The sequence below is a fragment of the Lingula anatina genome, chromosome 10, assembly GCF_051362555.1.
Source record: "Lingula anatina isolate TDL-2025a chromosome 10, LinAna3.0, whole genome shotgun sequence".
Classification (NCBI taxonomy): domain Eukaryota; kingdom Metazoa; phylum Brachiopoda; class Lingulata; order Lingulida; family Lingulidae; genus Lingula; species Lingula anatina.
In genome coordinates, this window is record NC_141776.1 from 4,342,452 (window position 1) to 4,357,629 (window position 15,178).

At 35.5% G+C, this 15,178-nt stretch overlaps 1 protein-coding gene across 1 annotated transcript; it reads left to right on the forward strand.

Annotated features, from left to right (window-relative positions):
• The first annotated feature begins 259 nt into the window (after window positions 1-259).
• LOC106160660 (fatty acid CoA ligase Acsl3-like) lies at window positions 260-14,805 on the forward strand. Its single transcript, XM_086998262.1, has 16 exons — window positions 260-474; window positions 1,640-1,789; window positions 4,747-4,953; window positions 5,375-5,552; window positions 5,816-5,922; window positions 6,321-6,471; window positions 6,931-7,011; window positions 7,842-7,911; window positions 8,251-8,309; window positions 8,552-8,688; window positions 9,124-9,263; window positions 9,771-9,943; window positions 10,412-10,486; window positions 10,855-11,043; window positions 11,373-11,648; window positions 12,081-14,805. The coding sequence occupies exons 2-16, from the start codon at window positions 1,655-1,657 to the stop codon at window positions 12,236-12,238; spliced, it is 2,136 nt and encodes a 711-aa protein (XP_086854388.1). The 5' UTR covers window positions 260-474; window positions 1,640-1,654; the 3' UTR covers window positions 12,239-14,805.
• Window positions 14,806-15,178: the final 373 nt, after the last annotated feature.

Consider the following 15,178-nt stretch of genomic DNA (forward strand, 5'->3'; position numbering starts at 1 on the left):
TTAAGTCGGATCATCTGACAGTAATCTAGTGAGACTCCCCGCGGGGATAGATCGATCTAAAAATTCTGGGAATACAGCCTAAGATTCCTCAACCTGGAGGCAGCCGAACGCAGGAGTCCAGCCACCGTTGTGTTAGGTGAGATTTTTAATCATCATCACACTCTTGGTTGTGCTCCTTGCGCATCTGTAGCATTTCTGTAAAATATATATTTTTTTATATTCTGTCCTTGACCCGTATTATAATTTTGCCATTCACAATAACAATGTGCGATATTGTGGTGTTACCTATCATAGCAAAACTAAAAGACCTATCTATGTTTTCACGAAATCCCCGAATTTTTGATTTGAAGAACCAGCATATTACTTCAGGTTTCGTAGGCTGTGTAAAATATGAATCCGGTTCAAAGTTCGTAGTGTTGCTGGCTTCCCGTTCGTGTTGATATCTGAGATGTGAGTAACCTTGCCAGAAGAGAGGTGAGTGTCATATCCTTAAGCAAGTAATCTTATAGAAAATGGGCCCTTGAAGCTTTTTCAGGTGTTTCTGCGTGTGGTTAATTTGGTTCAGTTTATCATTCACTAGAAGGATTTCTGTATTTATCAATTACAATGACAGACAAGGATAAAACCCAACAAGCGTGTGCAAATTCCCACGTGACAAGGCAAGCTCAGGATTCGTTTGTATCTACATATATGATACACTCTACCAGGGTGGCAGATATATTATGTACAGGGAAAATTACCAAAAGCCAGAGAGAGTAAAATGACCGTCTATTTATATAAAGACGAATCTATGAAAATCTTGTGAAAAATCAAGAGGGTGCATATCATACGTGTTACGTGTAGTGCCACTGGTTTAAATGTTAGCCTTTACGACCCCCCCCCCCCCCCCTCTCAGTATTTCTGTTTCCATTGCCATTTTGCTACTGGTGGAAATAATGCGATGCGGCACCATTCATTCCTTCCTTCATTCATTCAACAAGACATAGTTTTCAATAATATAAATACTATAGTATATATGTTTTATAACAAGAGGGTATTATTGAATTGTTTTCTGTTTGCATGCAGCATATGCCAGCTAGTGTATGTACTAGTTTTTCCAATGAGTTTGATTCAGCAGCATTTAATTTATAATAGTCAATATTTTTTAAAAGCATTATTGCAAAAAGAATTAGCATAAATTTGTTTTTACATGGAACACCACTAGCTATTGGCTTTGTGCATTTTCAGCTATATAGGCTGCATCTCTCTCTCCCCCCCCCCCCCACCAACTCTCCCCCCTCCTCCCAGCTGAAGAATAATATCTCCTCCCCTGCCCCCCCCCCCCAAAAAAAAAAAAAAATTAACTTTATGGTGTTGCAAGCAAATGAGACAAATCCAATTAAATTTTCCATCTCAGTGTCTGCATGCATACATCATATGACAGTAAATTTGTATTTTTAATTCTACCATTTACATATACCGGTATGCTCAGCGCGGCAAGACAAAGAAGAAATAAATAAATCAATAAATAAATAAATAAATAATCTTTATGCTCTCTCCCCACCCTACCCCAATACCCAAAGACTGAAACCCCAAGTGACACGTACTGTAAAGTTGCATACTGAAAATACTCACAGATGTTCTTCCTTTGTTCTTTCAGATATAGCCTACAATTATGCCTGATATCTTTGCCAATGTCGCTGTAGGAATAATAAAAGGACTGGTCTATGCATATGATTTTGTGACATGGCCCATTTATTTCCTGGTGTTCAGTCCTGTCTATAAATTGAGTAAATCCAACAGAATTAAGGTAAGTCATGAACTGCACAAAGGTTATTGAACTTGAAAAAGTAAATTGTCTTAATATAAGCATCATGCAGTCGGTAGCTAATTAATATAACAGCAGGATTTTGTCCAAGGAGGAATGCCAGCTGCAGGAGAATGAAGGAGTTAAAGAGACTATCCTCATAAAAAATTTAATTAAGAAAATAAAAACGGTGCCTGAACTAGGACCAGAGAGAGAGAGAGAGAGAGAGAGAGAGAGAGAGAGAGAGAGAGAGAGAGAGAGGATGCATGTTGGAAGGGCACACTTTTTACCAGCCCAATTTCACTGCACATCCACATATCAAAATGTTTAATTTCCTGGCATTCACCATTACCATCAATATGTACAAATGTCTCCAATACAGAAATTTAGAGACCATTCCCAGAGACTATTGTACTAACTTTGGATCGAACTATCTCCAAGGGGATTCTCGCTTAATTGCAATTAACTTTAGCGGCTAAGATATCTGTCATGTCTACAGAAACTGATAGGGGGTAATTAACTATCGTTAATTAGCAGCTTCAGCAGGCATGCCAGACACCTAAGCTACATACGTAAGCTGAAAGATGGACCTATCCTGTAAGATCGATCTAGGGATGAGAACCCAGTCTTATATATACCCCCTTCTCAAACTTGGGGGGGGGGGGGGGGACATCAAATGTGGGACTTTGCATTGACAGGGGTCATGTACTAGTATGCTGCAAACTAATCAGTAATCAAAACAAGATGGCATGTGTGTGCCCTGGATAAAGTCTAAAGAAATGTCTAAATAGCATCATAGCTTGGAAGCTCAGATATGGAGGAGGCCAATATAGTTGTTGGTTTTATTTTTGAAAAACTGAGACTGATATCACTAAAGGATGCAGGACATTAATGCAAATTTGCTGAAATGAATGAGAGAGATAAAATTGCCCTGTCTATATTTTTTTACTATCTAGGACACAGGGCGAGCAGCTGTTGGTGTATAAATGTTCAACATTTGTTCAATATCAGCATACAGGTAAAAGCTGAGTATATCAAGGTATATCTAGTTATTATGTATGTAGACAGGTGTGTATATATGAATTTAACATTCAGCTGAGGGCATGTGTAAATATGCACACATATATGTATAGTGGAGCCATTTTAATTTCAACTAGGAAAGCACACGGCTGAGACCAAGCTCTGCCATCACAGCTCTGTTCGCATTATTATTTATTAGCTAATTACTTCCTTAATTGATTGATTTTTTTAAAATCATCATCATTGAAATGTATCACTAGTTAATTACTCTCTAAATTGATTTTTTAAGAAGAGTTATTATCATTAAAATGATCTAACCAATTCTAAGTTTATATTGGTAGTAGCCAATGTCATAAAAGGCAAAATCTTTGTTATATACTCTTATGCAATTTTTGAGTTTAATCTATCTTATTGATTTAGTTTTGTCAAATTATTCTTAGATGATGAAGAATGATCTGAAATATTGATCAATCTCACATTTTCTGTAGACTCCAACAGTAAGTGAGTGAATCATCTTTTTCAGGCTTCATGAATGATAATTGCCACTTGCTAACATGAGCCTTAGATTTGTGAGCAAAAATGACAAGAGTCTAGATATTAAGTACCTCAGCGCAAAATTACTAGCTATAAGGATGGGCTTGGAGCACACAAAACAATTTGGATTTACAAATTTTGGGTGTGCTTTGCTGTCCTCATGGCTGCTTTTCTGTTCTATTATAGTTGGGGTTCTTACAGTACTAGTACGTAGTTCCTGGTCCAAGTCGTTAATTTGGGCATTTGTGCCCACAAATCTGAGGCAAGGGTCACAAATGCCTAATCTGTTTAGAAAGCCTGTTATTCATGTTGCAAATTGATATTTGCTGGTTAGAAGCAAGCATGTGTCAGGCTGGTAGCACAGTAGTGTACAGTGTACCTGAGTAATGAAAATTACATAAATGATTTGAAATTTGACATGCTATCTCACAGCATCTGGGTTATGGAAACTCGGAGGCAGTGGGCCCACTATTTAGAAATTTGGGGGATGAAGAATAACTTTAAACAGCCAACCCCTTCCCCTAGCTCCCCTCCCCCAAGATAAATCCATAGACTAAGTAGTACAATTGAATAAATAATTGAATAAGTACATATGTAAGTGAGAATTGGTCTGAAACATTCAGCAGGTATATCTTATTATTAAACAGATCATAAATCTGCAGACTTTAACTGACTTTATATGGAATCAAGTCAGACAAAATGTTTGTTCTGAAAGTTAATTGCAATTTTTTGTGAAGGTGGTCCAAACCCTGAAAGTATAACATTGGTAACTTGGTATTTTCAGTTGGGAAAATTGTTAATTTTACTGATACTGTTCTAGTACTATTGTTTTAGTCAAAAATTCCTAAAAGGACAACGTAACATTCCGATTGTGAAAACACTCTACCTTCATGTAATTGTTTTAGTCTTTACAGTAATATTACCAAAGATGCCATATAGAAAAGTGATTTCAAGATCAAATATCTGAGAGATTGATGAATTTTCCCCGTGGAAAAGATTGAGTCATTACTGTATACTGGTGCTATAATGTGTAACATTTGTAGAGCAAGTGAAGACTTCTCCCAGCATGGAAACATGTTTTCTGTCTTAGTCATTGACTAAAAAGCATTCTTCTCTTAGCTGTAAACTGACAGATGTGCCAAATAATTAAAAAAATATGTTCAATTTCTTTGGTAGATTCATATTTCAACCATTCATAAAAAAATAATAATAATAAAAAAATAAATAAATAAAACAGTATATTGACAGACTATTAGCATTTTGTAAAAACTGAAAAAAAAAAAAAGTAATTTCAATATTTCAGAGAGACCTTTTCAAGTTCATACACCTCCCTCTTTTCCAGATAATGCTTATTATCAAATTATTTCACATAACTTTCAGCCAAAGTTTTAACCTTTTTTCTTCAGGCAAGACCAGAGAATGATGACCCTGGTAAGCCGTGGCGGTCAGTTGATTCAGACCACCTTGTGACCACCCTGATCCCTGGCTGTGATACAGTGGACGAACTGTTCAAGAGGGCAGTGGACAATTATGGACCAAACAGGTGCTTGGGAAAGAGGGAACTGCTGAGTGAAGAGGATGAGAAACAGCCCAGTGGGAAAGTTTTTAAGAAGGTAGGCTAGTATATTAGATGTGGCATTGAATAAATCTTAATATGAGGAGCAATTTATGGATGAGGTTATTTTTTCTTTGGCTCCTATATAATGATGAAAAAATAAATTAATTTTGTGTCAAGAGTATTTTTTACCTATATATGAAACAGTGCATTTGATTTCATCAATTTGAAAGCCTTTTATCAATGGCTGAATTAAATGAGTAAGCCTTTTCCCCAAAATGTGAATAGGTATTTGTAACTTTGTGCTGTCAAAACTTGTTGACAAGTTTTTGAAAATTTGTGTACTACACTATTATGGTAAAACTGAGTACATATGTATAATATATTTACTGGTAAAGGGATTGTGAAGAGGTTGAGATGCACTTGCATTTTTTTGAAGAGGTCCACTTCAGTCTCTGACTTCATCTTCATATTTCTAGGCCATATTTGGCAAATATAGCTGGTGGAATTATGAAGAAGTTTATGAAAAAGTGACAAATTTTGGCGCAGGTCTGCTCTTGCTGGGACTAAAACCAGGGGAGAAGATCGTCATATTTGCAGAGACATCTCCCGAGTGGATTATAGCAGCTCAGGCGTGCCTGAAGTACAACTTCCCAAGTGAGTTAATTATCAACAAAACTATCTATCTCATTTTAGTTAAACAGTGAATGTTATACCTTTATACATTTATATTATTCAGATGTGGAAAAAGGGTAACAATTTCAAGTAAATCCAAGTCTTCTGATATTCTAAAATAATTTTTTATTGTTTTTCACCTTGGTGGAGGGTTGCGGTTATGGATTGCTCTTCGGTTTTTAATGCTTCAGTATTGGTATAGTTATTTATCTTAAATTTTTAATGTTTAATTAAATTTTTTCAAGTCGTCACTTTATATGCCACTTTGGGTGAAGAGGCTGTGCAGTATGGAGTCAACGAGACAGAAGTCAGTATAGTCATCACCAGCTACGCACAGGTCCATAAATTTAAGGTACGTATGGTATTAAGTTAAATATTAAAAAATTCCCCCCCCCCCCCCAAAAAAAAAAAAAAAAATTGTCTTTCATTTAAACCAAAATTTTGGTCTACTTTTGTTCAAGATAACCAGTAGTATTTCACTTCAAAGTATTTATCAGAAATATTTATTTAAACATGTATTTCATAATATTTCATTTGATCGTTGTGTCAAAATAGACTTAAGTTTGGTCTAAGACTTTAGACTAACATTAAAAAGGAATTAAAAATTTGTGAAACAGTAGACACTACTTCCTTCAGAACACTTTTAAAATCACCTGCTATTATAAAATTTATTTTCTAAATCTGGCATTTGCTTTCAGAAATACGGTTTTACCTCTAAATAATGAAGAAATTTTTCTGTTAAATATTTAGGATACGCTCCCCAACATGCCGACTGTGCAACACATAATCTACATTGAGCACCCTGATCACTCTAAGACTCCTGACACCAAGGACTTCCCCACCAATGTCAGGGTACATTCCATGCTGGATGTAGAACAGGAGGGGGCCAACAACAAGATTGGTTAGGGGAAATTTTTGGCAATTTGAAACCTTTTGTTTAATTTGTAGAATATTTTTCATTATTGAAAAAAAGAACTGATATGCTAGTAAAAGAATTGTATTGCTCATATGTTCTAACTGTGAGGTACATTTTGTAGCAAAAATTGTGTATTTTGATATCACCATATCACGGTATGCATGGTAATATTACCCTATGTATGGTAATATCAATGTGGTGATATCAGCATAAAACTCCATTCAAAATTAGGGGGCTTGGGTGGGAAACGTAAACATTTTCCTTTGTATATAGGACAAATCTTGCACTGCTACCCCTAGCGTGATATACACGTGTATATTGAGCTCATGGGTAGTACATTAAAATAATTATTTATTTAGTTCTTAATCCACATCACATTACACTACATCATATCACATCAGGTATGAAAACTAAAATCATAATTTCTGTTTTCTGTTTTTCAAGAGGAAGGGACTTGCCCAAAGACCAAGAGTAGTGACTTGGCAGTCATTATGTACACTAGTGGATCTACAGGTCCTCCCAAAGGTATGCCTTTCCCATTTCTGGTAGATATAACCATTTCAACACAAATTTCTCTCTCAGACCTCTTAACTCAGATAGCCAACTAGTTTGATGTTAACTTTGTGATATCATTGGAAGAGGTTCCACTTACAATATGGCCGCGATAAGTACAGTTGGCATATTTTAATGACATAATAATAATAATAATAATAATAATAATTTATTGTCATATTTATACAAATATAAAATGAAAATTGGTATGATCTGTCGATAAAATGTGATACAGTGGAATTATTAAAATACATTTTGTTCATTAAAAATACGTACTGCTGATGGATAAAAACTATTCTTAGTGCGCGTGGAGGTTGCTTTTAATGACCGCAGTCGGCTTGTTGACATATGCATAAGTAGGCTATTCGCTGGGTGACCAGGGTCACTCGTGATTGACTTTACTTTCTTGAGCGCTCGTCTCGTATACAAACATTCAATAGACGGCAGGTCCCTACCTACAATGCGCCTGGCAGTTTTTACTACGCAATTGAGGCGATTCTTGTCCTCTACTGTAGCACTACTGTACCAGACAGTGAAAGATTGTGTTAGCACATAGTTACAAGTATGAAGTAGTAAATAAGTTGCAAGAACATTAGAATGTGCTTTTGCATTTTCTATTGAGATTTGGGGAAAACGTTGAGAAATTCTTAAGATACTTTGATTGTCCTAATAAAAAGAGTTACTTGTAGATGCTAGTTTGTGTTAAAATAAAAATAAGACTGTTAAATATAAAGTTGGAATTATCAAATGCATTGACTCTTTTTCATACAATTCATGTATCTGTTGTGAACTGCAATTTACAGGGGTTTTGCTGAGTCATGGTAACCTTATGTCTGCCATAGCAGGACAGTGTAACAGGGTCGGCCATCTTGGGTAGGTGCCACAAAATCTCTCTGAAAAAAAGGCATTTGAAAAACCCTTCTGATAGTCTGTTTATTTGACAATCATTTTCTGAATTTCCACAATAGTTCAAAGTCGGTGAACATTGATTTTATTTTATCTGTTTACCAAATACTTTATTTCATATCTTAATTCATTATTTTTTCTATGTAGTTCAAATTACATGAGCAAATTATTCCCAGAAAGATGTTTTTCTGTTAAAACAGAGCTGCATGCCATGTGCAAATTGTTTATATAATTTATTTTCATGAAATGAGTTATAAAACTTGATTTAAACATATTTTGTACTCATAATGTTTTCTTTAATTTCAGGCTTGGAGATGTTTATATTGCCTATTTGCCACTTGCTCATGTTTTGGAATTGACAGCAGGTAAAGCTTGCAAATATAAATTTAAATATGGCTTTAGTGGGACCAGGAATAAATATGCCAATCAGAATTACCAATTTAAATGTAAAAAAAAATATTATTATTAAAAATTAAAAGATAGTAAGTACTAAAGTAATAAATAAGTACATCGTACCACATCACCCATGATTCCACCTCCACCAATAAATACTCAAGTCTCATACATGAGGTGCTTCCTGTATGATGATAAAGCTTCTTCTATCCAGAGCTTGCCTGTTTGGCCCATGGTGTCGCCCTTGGATACTCCTCGCCGCAAACAATCACGGACCAGTCGACGCGGATCAAGAGAGGAAGTAAAGGGGATGCCACTGTACTGAAGCCCACTCTGTTGGCTGCTGTGCCGGTAGGGGCTTTGATAGTATTTGAGAAATGTAGTCAAAAAGCATACTGTTTTAAGTACATAATGGGAATATTGATTTTTATAATGAATTATTTTATGGCATATTTCATAGATTTCAATGCAACTTGCAGAAAATGTACAAGTTTTATCTGATATGCAACTTGACTTTTTTACATCTTGAGAAAGGTGCACATGACTGGCTTTGATACTTTTTTGAGAAATGTAGTCAAAAGTATATTGTTTCTAAATAATAGAAATATTATTAATGGTGCTAAAATTTTTATGGCACATTTTATTTAAGATCACAATGCACTATATAGAAAATGTCAAATTTTTACCTAATATGAGACTTGACTTTTTTTACACCTTTAAAAAAGCCTTAATGATGTGACTGTGTTTGACAGGTGGTAAAAAGCTCATTTTTGAATTATGTTCCAGCTGATTGCAGATCGCCTGTATAAAAATGTTTGGGAGAAAGTAAACGAGGGAAGTCTATTCAGCAGAAAACTGTTTCATTTTGCGTACAACTATAAACTGGCAAAATATGAGTCTGGGAACAGCACCCCCATCATTGACAGGTGAGTGATGTCTGTTTCCATTGGAGTTAGGCCTACCTTACTCACAACATCCCAGCATTGACAAGAATTAAGTGATGATGCCTGTCTCCATTAGATTTGAGCCTGACTAATTTTGCACAACTATAACCCATCTCAGCACACCAAACTCAGACAGGGAGGCATTTGATCTGATCTTTGAAAGTGAAAGGTGCTCTTTTCTTTCACCTGCTTATCATCTCATCACACACACACACACACACACACACACACACACACACACAAAAAAAAACTATATTAGAATGGAGTGAATTTTAATGAGAGTCAGGATTTTCATTTTGTACTTTTTATTTATCTTAATATTTAGGCTGTTTAATTTTTTACTTTTTAATTTAATTTGAACTCTTCTCATTAATATTGTTTACATTTCTTAAATCATTACTTTGTAAACTTAAGGTATGCTGAACATTTTAATGGATTTTTGACTTGAAATAAATGTTATTAACAAAATTCTTATTCTTATTATGCCAGATTGGTTTTCAAGCGAGTGCGTGCCATCCTGGGAGGACGGCTGCGTCTAATGCTGTGCGGCGGTGCCCCTCTTTCTGCTGACTCTCAAAGATTCATGAATATTCTGTTTTGTTGTCCAGTGGGTCAGGGATATGGGTTAACTGAAACTGCTGGAGCTGGGACAGTGCATGAAGGTATGTGGTACATACTTGAAGGACTCTCAAAGATTCATGAATATTTTATTTTGTTGTCCAGTGGGTCAGGGATATGGGTTAACTGAAACTGCTGGAGCTGGGACAGTGCATAAAGGTTGGTGGTACATACTTGGGAAGGGGGGGGGGGGAGACATATAATAAGAGTGTGATATTAATAATAAATTATGATAGTAATGAATTGGAAAAATTGATTACAGTAATGATGATGATAATACTGAAAGATTTGTATTAAAAATATGCCAATATTAGATGAGACTTATAATCAACGATATTATTTATAATAATAAAAATGATGATTTATATTTATAGCATATAGACTAAATGTACATTAGAAATTGAATTCTGTCACAAACTCTAGTTTGAAATGTATCTTTTGGACATTGTTATTGTTAAATGGAAATATTCTATCAGTTTGTTATTTATTAATATTTGATTGATTGATTTTAGCCACAGACCGTAGCACAGGCAGAGTAGGAGCCCCAGTCATCTGCTGCCAGGTCTTACTGAGGGATTGGGAGGAAGGTAGGTGGGGAGTGGGGTGGGGTGGGGGGTTGTGGGGGGAGGGGTCTCTTGTTTATAGACTGGATGGAGTCAAGTTGGGATCACAATTTTCATCTTGCAAGTTTTCCCCTCAGGTGCCAGCCATCATAAAAATGTGGAATGTTAAAAAGTCATTGAAATGTCAGAATCATGGAAGAGAAAATAATGTTGGCCCATTTGGGTAGGTAAATGCACTAATTTCTTATAAATTGTGTCTTTTACTACTGCTTGGTATTGACCCAAAATCCAGAAATTTTACGATGTTTGTATTAGCTAAAACGTATACCTAATTTAATTATCAGTTTGTGTGAATGATACATCATATGCACTTCTCACTGATTTACCACCAGGTGGCTACACTCCCTATGATGAGCCCAATCCTAGAGGAGAGATCCTGATTGGTGGTGGTAATGTTGCCATGGGTTACTACAAGAATGAGGAGAAGACCACGGAAGACTTTCTGACAATTGATGGGATCCGTTACTTCTGCACTGGGGATATTGGCGAGTTCAAGGAGGATGGGTGTCTACAGATTATTGGTAGGGCTTGGTTTGATAATAATAACAACAACAACAACAACAACAACAACAACAACAACAACAACAGTAATAATAATAATAAAAATAATATTTTTTAAAGACTATGGTCCACATTTACCTCATGGCTATAAACCATATACTAGTATAAATAAAAACTTGCGTCTGAAATATATCAGCTGTATGTACCAAATACAAACAGTAGTTTTGATATAAATTTTTTTTTTTATAAAGTAGCAATTTTTCTTAAAAAATTGGAAAAAAAATTAGTTTATTGCATAATGTATAATGATATTGAGTTATGTAATAGTTACAAAATCTTCATGTTCTAGATCGTAAGAAGGACCTGGTCAAGCTTCAAGCTGGAGAATATGTCTCCTTGAGCAAAGTGGAAACAGCTCTGAAAATGCACCCGCTCATTGATAACGTGTGTTTGTACGGGGACAGCGGTCAGAACTACACGGTGGCCCTCATATGTCCCAACATGAAGAACTTGAAGCAGCTGGCCAGTGGTCTGGGGCTGGACACTGGGGACATGGACAGTGTGTGTCACAGTAAGATAGTGGAGAAGGAAATGATGAAGGCAGTTAATGAGGAGGGGAAGAAAGGTGAAATTTTTGCTCTCTCTCTCTCTCTCCATCTCTTTCTCTCTCTTTGACAGGATAACATATTAATGAATCGGTCATAATATGGTTAAAAAGTAAATCATTTACAAAAAATATTCTAAATAAAGTCAGGTTTTTCACTTATTTAGTGTGAAGTTTGATAAGCAAATGATTGTCATGCCTAGTGGGCCAAAAATGTTGAACTGCTGAGTGTAATTAGAAACAGTTTATCTTTATACCATCTTTACTCAAGAGATAAGAAAAGAACCTGTCTCATCTCGAATGGCAAAATTTATTCATTCATTGTGTAACTATCTCATTTCTAACAATTGAATTTTGTCTCTCTCCCTCACTCTCTCTCTCTCCACATACATCAGCCATCTATTTGTTTATTTATACTATTTATTTATTTATTTACATAACTCACTCTTCCAGCCAAGCTAAACAGGTCAGAGATACCACAGAAAGTGACCGTGGTCAGTGACCAGTGGACACCGGATGAGGGACTGGTCACGGACGCCTTTAAGTTGAAGAGAAAACCCATCTTTAATAAATATGAAGGCTTGATCAAGGCTATGTATAATTCTAAGTAACATTTTTTGGTAGAAAACTCTGTATGTAGGGTTTGGCGTTATGTTCATATAAGGTGACAATTGTTATGTACTAGTAGATGTTATGTGCTATTCTAGAACTGTATTATAAGAAGCCAAAAATTGGTCTTTAATCTTTAAGGCTGTACATTTTAACTACTTTGACCACAGATTAATCTAAAGTGGGTAAACTAAATAATGTGAGTATTGGACATAATTTAGGTCAACAGTTGCTCTATTTTTTGTGAATGACTAAAGATTTATCCTGGATTAAGCTATGACTGTATTTTTTGTCTTAAGGTTAAGACCTATTTTCGATGTATTTGTAAATTTTGCATCAAACTGTGCCTGTTATTTGTTCAGAACAAACTGCTCATGAAGATCAAATTTTCAGGAGGATAAAAATTTTTATATAGATTGTATCCTAGTGCAGCTTTTGTGTAATTTTTGTTAACTTGGACAGGGATTTTTTTCTTTAGTGACACTTTTAAATACTTGTTGAACAGCATTAAGTGACACTTTGACTAGAATCAAGTGAGGAATGAGAAAAGCAATCATTCTGAACACTTATTTTGTAAGCAGTAAGGATTTCTCTTGACGCTAGTTATAAAAATGTAGGTAAAACAACAATAAACCACCTTGGCTGATGTCTTTTTCAGTGTAATATAAAGTTGACTTATCTTTATAGAAAGTTTCTGTTTTGGAAAATACATTAGTAGTTATTTACTGCTCATTGCTGAGCCTGGAATTGTGGAATTGAACAAACACTGCCTTTAAGGGTGCCAAGATTTAAAATTTAAACATACTTTTGTGTAAAACTAGGCTTTATTTATTTTCAGTCTGCCAGATATTTGGCCATTTCTCTTTTGAAGTGCATTTGAAATGATAAAAAATTCATACATGCTAGTGTTCATGATATTCAAGTCTTCAGTTTAGGGGAATTCTACAGTTTTTTACCCCTAGCCAACCACATCCAGTGGATTTTGTAACTTTTACATTTTTAGGCTTCTATCAAAATACGTCTTTGATTAGAATGGCAAAAATGTTGCCATTGTTTGAAAAATTGACTGTTGCTTTATTGTAATAACAATGACCACTGTAATATTTATGACATTATTGTAGCTTAATATCAGCTTTTTGAGCTTTCATGCTCTGTTATTATTATTATTGTTACTGTTATTGTAAGCATTGTCACTACAGTTACACTTCGCTTTTATGGGCTCAGTCCAAATTAAACTATCATTCACGTAGAACGATCCAACTCTGCAGAGACTCTCGCTGAATGCAATCAGATTAACAGATCAACGCCGCCTCCTGGCGCTCAGTAGAATGCAGTAAAGCTGGTGATTATATATGTTTGCTGTAAACTAAAGGAGTTGGATCAATCTACATAGAACGATAGTATTATTTGGAATGAGCCCTATGTCAGCATATATATATATATATATATATACTTTAAATGTAATACAGGTCATATTCCATATCTATTTTTGTGCTAGGTTTGATACTGTTATCACAGTGCTTCTGGTGGTGCTAGTAGAATCCCAAGATGACCGTTGGGGATAGTGCAGTTTGCAGTTCAGGGACGTATCCAGAGATATTTTCTGGCAGTCTTCTAAATTATCTTTGTTAATCCATCCTCCATTTTTGACCGTCTTCCGACAGAAAACATTAGATACCCGTCAATGTAAACTTAAAAATCTGACCGTCTTCCGGAAGACCCAGAAGACGGCCTAAATCCGCCCCTGGTGCTGTTAGTATATTTCTATATATTATATTATGTCCTGTATGTTGATGTAGGAAAAATAGTGCCAGTTGTTTCCATCAGTCCAGAAACCTCTATTGGAGCTTATATTATGTAGTAATGCTGAGGGAAAGATTCTTTTTGTGTACATGTAAAATGTAGATGCAAAATACCGTGCTTGGTGGCTGTTTTGCAGCTTCACTGTTCACTTGATCACAAACAGTCGTCCAGCATTGTTCCATCCAAATGGAAGTCCTCTTCGGTGCATTTTTTTAAAAAAGTGTTTATTGTTACGTGATCTGTATTTTGGTCGCGGCTTGTTGCTCAAAAATTTTCAGTGAAGAATAATACATGACGCTTTTTATTCCCTAATATATGTATATGGAGTGAGCTTCTCCGCGTCCTGTTCTTCATGATGTAACGGGTATATAGTCTAAGGCGTGATGGAATATCTTGCTTTCACAACTAAGCTGATAAGTTGGACTATACTAGTCTGTGTTTGCACAAAGGTCAAATGATAACAAGCACACGCACACACACGTGGACAGGCGTGCACTGGAACGTACATGGACATACGCAAATACTCTCATGCATGCTCGCAAACATACATGTTGTGCTATTCTAGCTCAAAAGATGAGCACACATACACACACACATTCGAGCGCGCACACTCAAGAACACAGTATGTTAAAGAAATGCTTCAGCGTAGTCTTCATGTAAGTGCATATCAGAATGAATCAATATTATATCAGGCAGATACATGTATGCATTTATGTTGCTCATTTTGTAACCTATTAAAGGGATAATAAACGATGTTTCCAAACAAGTTCGCTTGTATCCATTGATCAATGGCAATTCGTCACAAATGTATGTAAAAGTGAAATATTAATTACAATAATAATAATAATAATAATAATAATAATAATAGTAATGAATTTTAAATAAAAAATCAAAACTACCTGGCCACGTGATCATGACCCTGTAGGCCTACACGTGTTCTTGGTAGGATATACCCGGTACGTGTATGAATGCCAGTTGGTCAAATCAAATAATGAAATTATAATTAACGCCACTCTCACTCTCGAATTACTTTGATTCATTAACTAACACTGAAAAGGAATTGTACGTCTCGGCCAAAAATAATTGTTCAATTTTGTGGGTTTTCTCGAGTGCGCCGTTGGGAGAAGAGTTTGGGGGGG